At 39.7% G+C, this 12,619-nt stretch overlaps 1 protein-coding gene across 1 annotated transcript in view; it reads right to left on the reverse strand.

Moving 5' to 3' along the window:
* Positions 1–1,050: 1,050 nt before the first annotated feature.
* LOC309959914 (V-type proton ATPase subunit S1-like protein) overlaps positions 1,051–12,619 on the reverse strand; it is a gene marked incomplete at both ends in the record, with an annotated part of 38,610 nt that continues 27,041 nt past the window's right edge. The window contains 6 exon segments of the mRNA XM_082836471.1: positions 1,051–1,232; positions 1,235–1,313; positions 1,315–1,335; positions 5,752–5,934; positions 5,938–5,992; positions 11,742–11,792. Of these exon segments, the coding sequence (XP_082692597.1) occupies positions 1,051–1,232; positions 1,235–1,313; positions 1,315–1,335; positions 5,752–5,934; positions 5,938–5,992; positions 11,742–11,792 (571 nt within the window).

Below are 12,619 nucleotides of genomic sequence, written 5' to 3' on the forward strand. Positions count from 1 at the left end.
TATCTTGCATTGTTCTCAACTGCTTTCGAGGTTTTGTGCAGGGTATCTTAGTAGAACCTAGCTCATGTGTGAAACCCTAGTTAGGGAAATGCAATGTAGTTTTTACACATAAGATCTCTTTAACACAGAAGTCATACTAGAGAAGCTTTGGTGAGGATGCAGAGTGAGCCTTTCTTCAGTATCTGCCAAGAACTGAAAAGGATTATGGGGAAATCCATGTGGAAGAAAATGGTGATAAGAAGATGAGTGGTGGTTCCAGAATTTCTTTAGGGAATGCTATCTCACTGGAAGGGGACTTGGAGATGTATTTGCATAGTAAGCAAATTGTTTTTATTTAGCTTAGCTGTTTAAGTGGTACCTAGGAGAGCTGATGGAAGTCTAAATCAGACACACGAGGCAAGTCTTGGCACCACAATGAAATAAGAAAGGTAAGATACTGCCAAGACTATTATTGCTCCTTCAGAAACTGAACTGGGCTGCCTCTGAATAGCAAAGAAAAAGACAAGAATGCCCTTGAATAAAGTGTTCCACCATATTGACAGGAGTCTTCCCTAAACAGTTCTGTGACAGAGAAAAAAAAGACTATTTTTTAAAACAAAATTGGGATATAACTTCTGAAAAATGCAAACTATGTTACAAAATACTTTAAATTCTGAACTTCCAGATAATCTTATATTTATCATTTCTATATTTATCACATCCAAACTGACAAAGGCAAGGAAGGCCAAGTGTGTTTTCCCTTCTTTATATTGCATCATTCTTTTTTGGGGGGGGATCCCTAACTTGAAATATTCTCTTACTTTCAAGACACCTTGGGGCAGCAATCATATTTATCTCCGTGGGATTCCTGAGATACCTTTATCATTGCTCCAAGTCTATCTAAAAAGGCCAGTGGATGTTCCAAAATGTATCCTTTGCATGTATTTCCTTTAAAAAAAGAAAATCAAGCCTTTTGGTGAAAATCTTATATCACAAGTCAAACAGCACACAACAGGAACACCTCCTTTCAGAGCCTATCGTGGACTTCCTGAAGAAGAGGGACCTGTGCTGTTAAACATAAATTTTGCAGATCTGTTGGCTTCTCAGTTCATAGCATTCGACTCCCTGGCTCCTCAGCAGCTCCTTCTCTTCTGATGCATCTCGAGCTTTCAACTGGCAGAAGTGAGCCAGAGAGGCGATGAAATCATAGTGCCAGTCCAGATAGCACAGGTAGATGAGCATGTGCAGGGCAGGATGAGGGACATTGCCAGGCTGATTGGAATGGCTGGTGAGAAGGAAGAGGTGCAGTCTCGGGCCTTGGAAAACTGTCCCCCCCTTAATGGTAAAGCCTTGGATCTGTCAAGAGAAAAGAGCTGAAGTGACATACTCTTTCCTCTGAAAATCTGCTTCACAGTTGGGCTAGGGGTTCTAGAGCCCTAATCAGTCAAATTTAAATACTGGGGCCATACTTGCTGAATAATTTAAACACATTATCTAACAAATGTGAGTGTGCTCGTGGGGACAGTGAAACTTAATTTTAAATCAAGACTGACCCAGAAACTCTGGGATATATGGTTGTCATAATTAAGTGGCCAGAGAAATTCAAGGCTCTGAAATAAAACCTCTTTTATCTGATCCTTAGTTCACCTAAAACCACGTCTATTGTCTCTAAAATTCAAAGCCTACTCAAAATTTTATGTGTTAATATAAATTTCGCAAAGAATAGTAATTCTCACTTTCTCTGCCTTTGGTTCTGTTGACAGGAAGTAGATAGGAAGAGTCTTTTAAGGGAATATATGATTCCCAGTGACGTAAAATATAGATAATAAAAGCTAACACTTATTGAAGATTTTTTTTTTACATACCAGACACTGCCTTAACTCATTTAATACTTACAAGAGCCTATGAATAAGTTACTATTTTATCCTAATTTATGGATGAGGAAACAGGCACTGAAAAGTTAAGTAACTTGCCCAGAGTCACACAGTATTAAGTACAATGAAGCTGTAATTCAAACCTTAGCAGTCTGGTTTCAGAGGCACTTCTCAGTTTACAACTCCATAACTCCTGGTATATTGTGTCTCTTTTTCCCCCCATCACTAACTCTCCTTCTTTATCAGATGTACCATGCAGACTTGGTACTGTTTTTGGAAGACCTGTATACTACTTGCAGTCTGCTCAGAGAATTCAAAGCAAAGCTTTCTCATATGTGCAATGAAGTGATTTAATTACTTGGAACTAGGAGAGGTTCAAATCGACAACTGGCCCCATTATCTAAATACTATCACAATAAAGAAACAGGGAGCACAGAGTCTACAGAGTAATGATTCTAAATGAGAACAATCATTTGTAGAAGGCAGCTTCCACATTCAGCTAGCTTTTAGAATATAACCCTACAACTCATTCAGTCACCTAGTTGGTTTTAAAAGGGTACATCAGAAAATTGAATTATCCATGAATGCTTTACTGAGGATTCATTTTTAAGACTTAGGTGGGCACTTTACCATGTTTCCATGCTAAAATGATTGTAGCCACCCATCATACCGTAGACATTAGGGGCCTTGCTTGCCCAACTACCTGTGCTTAGACTGAACCAAAACAACTGCTGAAGGAGACTCTTGGCCTGGCTTTTAGGATACTTGGCCTGCCCACTCTATGAAGAGGCAAAGTGGCCTTCTCTTCAGGCACTAGCCTGAAGAGTCAAGCTCCTCAATGACAAAAGATGGCCTCATCTGATGCTACAACTCCAGCCAAAGAGAATGTCCTCACGCTGACTGCCACTTACCTCTTAAGACTTGACTGAGAACAATATCTGTGGAGGATGCCTGAGGGACACGTTGTCTATCCATGTTCTGGACTAGAGATTGTAAACACTCTGTATCCAGCCCACAGGTAAGTTTTGTTTGGCCCAGAGTTCTGAACATCCTGAAAACCTCCCCCAGGAATCTACATTTCTATCTTTAATTGAAAAGTCAGAAGATCCAGCAAGATTGGGCCTGCATTCCTATAAAGCAAAAATTAGCTGAAGTTTTATAAAATATACCTCTTGTGATGCCGGCTACATTTTGCCAAAGTCCCCAGTTGGCCCACCTGAGACATGTGAGCTTTCACCTGAGGCACCTGAGTTTGCCATGCATGTGACATCACTCTATACTTTATTCCTAGAATAAACCAGGTAGATCAGCAAAGCTGTAGATGTGGAACGCAGCCTTTTGTATGCATACCTTAACCTCCATCACCACCAGCACTACCTCTTCCCTGGACTGGGCTTGATTCTGTATCTGTCCACATGAAGAGTGTTTTACAAGGTCCACCTCTGACACCCAGTGCTCTGTCCCCCATGAGGCTGCTGCTGAGGATGCTGTCACGCATTGCACAACACCAGGGATGAATGTGCTCCTCACAAGCACATTCTCAGTAGTCTTATGAACCCCATGAACACGTAAAGAGTGATTCTTTCTTATGCTGGCTGCTCAAGAGCTTCAGAGCGAAATTACTGTGCTGCTTCCAGTCAGGGCAGACAGATGGTCTCATGGTTTTGTGTACCAACTTCACTAGTGGTTTAGCTGATCTTTTCCTCCTTTTGTTTTCCTTAATCCCATGTCTTCCCATTTTTTGGTTTATACTTTTTATTGTAAAATACACATAAAATCTACCATCTTAACCATTTTTAGGTGTCCGGTTCAGGGGCATCAAGTACATTCACATCATTGTGCAACCATCACCACCATCCATCTCCAAAGCTCTTTTCATCTTGCAAAACTGACAGTCTGTACCAATTAAACACTAACTCTCCAGTCCCCTCTTCCCCCAGCCCCTAGCAACTGCCATTCTACTTTCTGTCTTCAAATGTGACTACTCTAGTACCTCATATGTAGAATCATACAAATATTTGTCCTTTTGTGTCTGGTTTATTTCACTTAGCATAATACCCTCAAGGTTCATTCATGCTGTTGCATTTATCTGAATTTCCTTCCTTTCTAAGGCTAAATAATATTTCATTGTATGTATATGATAGATTTTGTTTTTCAGTCATCCACTGATAGACATTTGGGTTATGTCCATCTTTTGGCTGCTGTCAATAACGCTGCTATGAACATGGATGCACAAATATCTGTGCATGTCTGTTTTCAATTCTTTTAGGTATATAATCGGAAGTGGAATTATTGAATCACATGGTAATTCTATGTTTAATTTTTTGAGGAACCACCATACGGTTTTCCATAGTGGCTGCACCATTTTACATTTCCACCAGCAATGTACAAGGGTTCTAATTTCTCCACATCCTTGCAATAGCTGTTATTTTCAGTTTGGGGGATTTTTTTTTTTTTATAATAATCAACTTAATGGGTGTGAAGTGGTTTGCCCATTTTTCAAAGTTATTTTTCTTGAAGTATTTCTATAAGTCATTGTAAGTCATTTCTGGAACAAGGTAGAGATATAAATCAGTCAATTCATCTGTTAGGCAAGATTATGTGTGGATTATTCCTTGTTTTCATTATTACCTCCTCATTTCCCTTTCCACCTACTTCTCTTTTAAAAGTGTGAGAGAAATAGATACAATATATACTTTATAAATATTATATAAATAGATATATATATTACATGTATTATAAATTGTCTTTGGAGCCAGTCCACAATTCAAATTCTGCCTCTACCAGTTACCAATTATATCACTTTGAACAATTATGTAATCATCAGAGTTTCAGTCATCTCATTTGTAAAAGAGGGATAATAACAGCTATCTTGCAGCATTATGATAAGTTTTGAAGACAAAATATGTAAAATAACTACAACAGTGCCAACACACAAAGAGGACTCGTAAGTATTAGTTATTGTTAATCCATGCCTAACACGGTCCTGGGTGTTGCCACATATATATTAGGCCATGAATTCTTTACATCCATAAAGATAGGTCAGAAATCGAGAGGGCGGAGTAACTTGCCCAAGTGGCTGAGAAGTAATTCAAAACCATGTCTTTCGAACTCCAAAATGCAAACTCCTTCCCTACCCCAAACTACCTCACCACACTTCTCCAACCTGGGGGGAAGGGGAATAAATATATATTTATATGTGGAAAAGATTGGGAAGAACCCATAAAAGGGACATGTAAAACCCTGCCTATTTCAGGGAGTTGGAAGAACAAGTTAAGCTTTTTTCACAGGTAAACAGGTCAGAGGAAGTTGACAGATGTCTCTCAGCCCGAGATTCTGTTGGTGAAAAGGAACTTCTTATGCCTCTATGCCTTTCCCCAAATACTTTCAAGAGGATCTTTAGGATATTTTTGACTCCCTGGCTGACAGTTCCATTCCTATGCTAAATGCCAAACCTGTCACTCACACTTCAGATGTACTTCTTATCTGCCCTGATAGGATCACTGCTCCTCTCCCTGAAGGAAATAAAATAATTGTCCGACAATTCCTCTCCCCAGAAGGGCCTCTTGCTCCAGGAAGTGTCAGTCACTGGGCTCATGCCACAGCTTCACTCTGGCTTACATTGCTGGCATTCCTCACTGATAATTATGAGTGACTGGATAAACCTTTATATAAAAGAAAGTCCTTCTGGGGGGGCAGGGGGATCACTGTGCAGGAAGAGGAAATACTTGATCCTATCCTATTTCATACCCTAGAAGATAAAGAACATAATTCATACCAATATAATTTTAAAGGTATCTACTCTTCTCTTTTCCTTAAACATCTATGTTTTCAAACAAACAGAATTTCTTTGGCACCAAACACATAGGTGCATTGAGCATATGCTTTAGTTTATTACCTGGAAATCAACAAAAGTGACCTCCCACAGGCTTGACATATCATTGGTGTCGCTGGGCAACAAAAGGGCATCATACCGCTGCAGGCTGCTGACGCGTTGGCAGTGGTAGGAGTAACTTGATGGAGCAAACATGCCAGTTGCATTAAAAGTTGCTGGAATTGAATTATTGAAAATAACCTCGACTCAGTGCAAACTAAACCAGCTCTGGATGGACAATTTGTTGTAACTGGTAAGGGTGAATCTGACAATGATTATAAAACAGTATTACCCCCAAAGCACTTTTACATTTGCTGATGCAGGACACTGTTGACGAACAGTACAAGTGCGCCCTCTTTTGTCAGGTAGTAGAACTGGCTCAGAGAGAGGCTTTTACTTTCTAGTTCTGAACAAGAGCCTCCTGATGGGTGGGAATGAAAGCAAGTAACAGGAGACCGCCCCAAAGTGAGCAATACAAATTCCTACAAAAGGAAAAACACAAAAAGCTTGGGTATTTTTTCTTTTTTAAAATTAAAATAATTTTATTATTGCAAAAAAATTGAGAAAAACTAAATGGACAATAATATAGAAGTAGCTAAATAAATAATGGTCAAAAATAAAATAGCTCTTACTATGTGTCAAGCATCTCTCTAAATTCTTTATGTATATTTTATTTAATCTTCACTACAACACCATGAGATAGAGAATATTATTATCCTCATTTTGCAGATGAGGAATCTAAGACACAAAAGGGTTAAGTAACTAACTTGTGCAAGTTTACTCAGAGAGTAAGCACTGGAGCTGGGCTTAGAATCCCATCTGAGACCAGAGCCCTTACTCTTAGCCATTTTGGAATGGAATATTCTCTAGCAATAAAAAAGTTATAACATGCATATGTCATGATCACTTTTTTCATTAAAAATGTGTGACTGCATAGAAAAAAATTCTGGAAAGACAGAGATCAAAATGTTAATATGATTACCCACTTTGTTATACACCTGAAACTAACAACATTGTAAATCAACTATATTTCAATTTTTTTAAATGGAAAAAAGAAAAAGAAAGCAGCTGAGATCAGTATAGCTCAGGGTGAAAGCTTGGGTTTTGATCCTGGTTCTGCCCACCTGTAGGTTATGTTCCTGCTCCTTCTGGGAACAGCATCTTGGTGTGTATAGGGCTGACCCTCTCCCCTCTCAGTGGTCTCCCGGACCCTGCCAACCAGTGTATTGTGGCCCTTTAATCACTGTGATCGGTTTAGAGAGAGGCATATGCCCCAGGCTGGGTCAATAAGATGTAAGCTGTGCTACAACAGAGTTCTTTTATGTTGCTTAAGTGGATAACTGTCAGCTGGCCACCATCTTTCCAGCCTGAGAATGAAACTGACACAAGGACAGCAGAGCCAAGAGATGGAGAAAGATGCTGCCCTGGTGAGGTAAGTTAAGTGTCTGAAGCTAACACTTTCAATCCTATTAATCAGTTACCTTTTGACTTTATGCAGCCAAAAGAGTTCTCAGAAATACAGCTCTTATTAGTGGTATGGTAAGTGTTGTTAAACAACCCAACTGGGTCTTGCTTTCCTCATCTGTAAAATAGGTTGTGCTTGTTTAAATAGAATGCTCTGTGCTGGCCTGGTGTTATAAAACATTCGTTGTTATCTGGGACAGTCCCTGCTCACCCTGGGCTCCTGACTCAGATACAGAAAGGTTTTTTGAGAGATGCAATTGAGTCTGGCCATCCCCGCCCACTGCAACAAACCACCGAGAACGCTGAAGGCCAGAAGGATGGAGGTGGTGGACATCTCAGATCTGGACTCTGGAGTCAGCTGTTCCAGAGGGCAATGGGAGAGACAAGCCATTCCCAGAAAAGGCAGGCTGGCTCTGGATTCCCTGGAAGTGACTTCTGTTGTGCTCAGGGCTGGGGTGGAGCCCGCCACATTGTTTGCAGCCCTATTTCAGATAATGGCCTGAGATTGAGGCTGTTCCGACACAGCCTCAGTGCGGTGGGAACATTAATGCACCAACGGAACTGCTCGAAAAAATCCTTCCTGGTGAAAACACCGGGTCGTTTTGCCAAACAGCTGTCCAGCCCACAGGGTCTTTGGTTCTGTGTCTCTTGGCCCACTTGAGGGCAGGAATGGCACGCCCATGGGCCTGGGGGACATGACACCCTCTGCCCTGGCCTCTCAAACCTGTGCTGGTTCCTGGAGCAGAGCCTGAGCAAGGATTTGTGGGCAAGTGATTTTTTAAGAAAATCCCAGGAGGACAGGAGAGGAAAGATGTGAAACAGGCGGAGGGAGGGGAGAACAAGTAAGGGCGTGCATCCAGCAGGGTCCCTGGAGGGCGACTTTGGCTCTGTCCTGCTGGGATATCTGGAAACGCCTGTTGGTTAGGGCTGCCCTGGGGGATGTCTGGCCCTCTGGTGGACATGCAGGCAAAGGGTGCTCCAGCAGCCCAGGAGAGCCCCTGGCAACCACACAGGGTGCCTGTTGTTAAACAAGGAGAGGGAGGGAGGGAAGTGGATGGAACAGCTCAGTGCCTACTTCTGTTCCTGCCCTTCCAAGTTGCTCTTTTAAAAGGATATGTTGGAAAAGTCAGAAATAAAAGGTCATATGTTGTATGATCCCATTGTATGAAATGTCCAGAACAGGCAAATCCAGAGATAGAAAGCAGACTGGTGGTTGCCAGGGGCTAGGAGGGGGAATGGGGAGTGACTGCTAAGGGGTAGGGAGTTTCCTTTTGGAGTGATAAAATGCTCTGGAACTACACAGAGGTGATGGTTGTACAATATTGTGAATGTACTAAGTGCCACAGAAGTGAACACTTTAAAATTGTAACTTTTATGTTATGTAACTTTTACCACAATAAAAAAAAGTAAAAATAGAAAAAACAAATGTTAATTGTGATGACCAATGGTGGTTGGATTATGAATGATTTTCATTTTCTTTTTATAGCTCAGTATTTTCCAATCTTTCAGTTTTCAACAGATATATATATAACCTTGTCTTAGCTTGGGCTCCTACAGAAGTAGACCCTGAGACAAGGATGTGAATACAAGTATTTTGTGGAGGTGATCCCAAATTTATTGGGGAATTTAGTCATCCAAAAAATGTAGAATATCATATGACATTTGTCTTTCTCTTTCTGACTTACTTCACTTAGTATGATAATCTCTCGGTCCATCCATGTTGCTGCAAATGACATTATTTCATTCTTTTTTATGGCTGAGTAGTATTCTATTGTTTTTTTTTTAAATGGGATACAGTTGTTTTACAATGTTGTGTTAGTTTCTACTGTACAGCAAAGTGAGGTAGAATTCCCTGTGTTATACAGCAGGTTCTCATTAATTATCTATTTTATACATATTGGTGTATATATGTCAATCCCAATCTCCCAGTTCATCCCACCCCTCCTCTTTCCCCCTTGGTGTCCATACATTTGTTCTCTACATCTGTGTCTCTATTTCTGCCTTGCAAACTGGTTCATCTGTACCATTTTTCTAGATTCCACATATATGTGTTAATATACGATATTTGTTTTTCTCTTTCTGACTTACTTTACTCTGTATGACAGTCTCTAGGTCCATCCACGTCTCTACAAATGCTCATTTATATGTGGAATCTAAAAACTGATACAAAACAGAAACAGACTTAACAGACATAAAAAACAAACTTATGGTTACCAAAGGGGAAGGGGTGGGGAGGGATAAATTAGGAGTTTGGGATTAGCAGATACAAACTACTACATATATAATAAATAAACAACAAGATCCTACTGTATAGTACAGGGAACTATATTCAGTATCCTGAAATAAACCACAATGGAAAAGAATATGAAAAAGAATATATATATATACATACACATATGTGTGTGTGTATAACTGAATCACTTTGCTGTACAAAACTTATACAGCATTGTAAATGAACTATAGTTGAAGTATACTTCAATTAAAAAAATTTTTAAATGAAGTATTGCAAATAAAAACAAACAAAGTATGTAGAAGAGAGAGAAGAGAAATGACAGAGGAATGGAAGGCAGCCCCAAAGGACAAAGGTAAGCAAGCTTCCACCATGAGCGACAGGGGCTTAATGCCCACAGGGAATCCTGGGAGACAGCGTAGAACACACACCTCTGAGTTATCTCACCCGAGGGTAAGGGAGCTAGGATATTTACAGACTTCGTTCAGTCATTGCTGGGGTACAGATGGGAGGCAGTGGGCCCCTTTGGCCAGAGAAAGCTTTTAGGCAAAGAAAGGCTGGAAGTTGAAACTTGAGCTGGTGGGGACTTCCCTGGGGGTCCAGTGGTAAACAATCCACCTTCCAATGCAGGGGATGCAGGTTTGATCCCTGGTCAGGGAACTAAGATCCCACAAGTCATGGAGCAACTAAGCCTGTGCGCCACAACTACTGAACTCACACGCCTCAACTACAGCCCGCGTACCACAAACTACAGAGCCCATGAACCCTGGAACCTGTGCTCCACAACTAAAGAGAGAAAACCTGCATTCCACAACTAGAGAGAAGCCCACACACCGCAATGCAAGATCCCACATGCTGCAACTAAGACCTGACACAGCCAAAAATAAATAAAATAAATAAATAAATGATAAATAAATCTTTAAATAAATAAATAAATCATTTTTTTTTAAAAAGTTGAGCTGGTGGACTATAGTGCTCTCAAATGGAAATGCCCAAGAGGATATAGACAAGGTACACTGACAATGTCAGCCACACAGCTTTATCATCAGAAAAAATAATAATCAAAAAGCTACTTTCCTCTAGGGAAAAATTTTTAAAAGGTGCTATTTGAATCAAAAATATTCCCCATTCCTATATCAAACAGATATGTATATGTGTCTGGTCACCTTGTGAGATTCTATAAAGTGTCTCTGAAAGATGATGGCATGCATGTTCTAAATTATGACCAGTGAAACACTCGTATCCCATGATATGTAGGCACATGTTGAGGAAAGAGCTTTCCAAGGTTAAACATAGGAAATGCTAGGTTAGAGGCAAAAAAAAGAAAGAAAGGGGGACTGGAGACAAGACGGCAGAGTAGAAGGACTTGAGCTCATTTCCTCTTATGAAAACACCAAAATCACAACTAACTGCTGAACAACCATCAACAACAACAAGAAAAGACAGGAAATGCTAGGTTAATCAAAGTCACCAAGTGCAGCAATCTTCCTTAAGAGCGCATCTTCACAGAAACTTCAACATACAGATTTATACCGTGAATCTCCAAGAGGACACGCTGTGCAGTCTTTCTCAAACACGTTTGACCACAGGACCCCTTTTCTGGAAATATTATAAACACTTACACAGAGCAAAAGTGTTCCATAGAACACAGCTTAGGAAAGACTGCCCTAGCACATCCTTCTGGTTTTTCAAGAAATGTTAAAGACACGGCTGCTTATCTCCACTAAAAGGTTGCTCCTATAGGAAAGGAAACATTATATTTTTATAAGAAAAAAAATTTTAATGCCTTCAAATTGCTCCCCACCCCTGGAGCAGTTCCTAACTGCTTGGATAAGCCAATGTTGGCAGATGCATTATTCCATACATAAACAGAAAAATGCAGGCCTATGTTGATTGTCTGCTGGGGAATTCAGCTAACAGAGAATTTTTAGTTACAGTTAAATGATAAGTGTGACTCAGCTGTAAGGAGCTATACAGAAAATAACTTCAAACTAGAGCCTCAGTTTTGGAGCTTTAAACATATCTTATTCTTTGCTCAGAGGAAAGAGGTATCACATTCTCAGGTTCATGTATTTTCTAGGCCGCTAAAGGAAGAGGGAAAAAGTATAGTTGCTTTGGTAGAAACTAAAGAAAGTATTACTATAGGATCCCATCATAACATCACTGACTTTTCAGTGTAATTAGATAAATGTGGCATTTCATGTGTCACAATACTGGGCACACAGCAGTCCCTTGATACTTACATGTTGAATGAATAAATTATATGGAGCTAATCTGAAGTGCTGAACCTATGACATTCCAAAGTGCTATCCATACCTACCTTATATCAATACCTCTGGGATTTTCAGCATCACCAAACTTCAGAGACAACCTTAGAAAACAGAAACACAGTCCATCAAAATAGGAATAACCCTTACTCCACACTATACTCAAAAATTACCTCCAGATGGATCACAGGTCTAAATGTAACAACTAAAACTATAAAACACATAGAAGAAACATAAAATAACATTTGTGCAATCTTGGGGTAAGAAACAGCTTCTTGAAAAAATGTAAAAGTATGAACTATAAAATAAAAAACTGATAAATTGCACTTTATCAAATTTTAAAAACCTTTGCTCTTCAAAAGATACTGTTAAGAAAACAAAAAAGGCAAGTCACAGAATGGGAGAAAATATTCACAACACATATACACAAAGAATTTGTATCCAAAATACAGCAAATAGCACTAACAACTCAATACTAAGGAGAAAACCCAACTTTAAAGTGTTCAAAAGACATGCACTTCACAAAGGAAGATATACAAATAACCAGTAAGTACATAAAAAGATGTCAATATCATTAGTCGTCAAGCAAATATAAAATGAAACCACAATATGATGCCATAGTACAGTAATCAGTATGGTTAAAACTTTTTTCAAAAAAAAAAAAAACAACACCCTTAAGCTTTTAGTATCTATATTTATTCACATTATTTGGAACATTAACACAAGATTTCCTGGAGGGGAGATAGATTATCACTAACCCAGAGCAATAACCACATTGGTTCCCCTTTTAGCCAAATTCTTCCCCTGCTGAAAGCCAGATGCCATCCTACACATACTGGGATTTACAACACAGGTAAGGAACACTAAAATTATGAACCTGGGAGCTCATACAGGAGACAGTCGTTCTTCCTTCAACTCCTGAGAGAAGGAG

The sequence above is a fragment of the Leucopleurus acutus genome, assembly GCF_964270905.1.
Source record: "Leucopleurus acutus genome assembly, chromosome: 3".
NCBI lineage: Eukaryota > Metazoa > Chordata > Mammalia > Artiodactyla > Delphinidae > Leucopleurus > Leucopleurus acutus.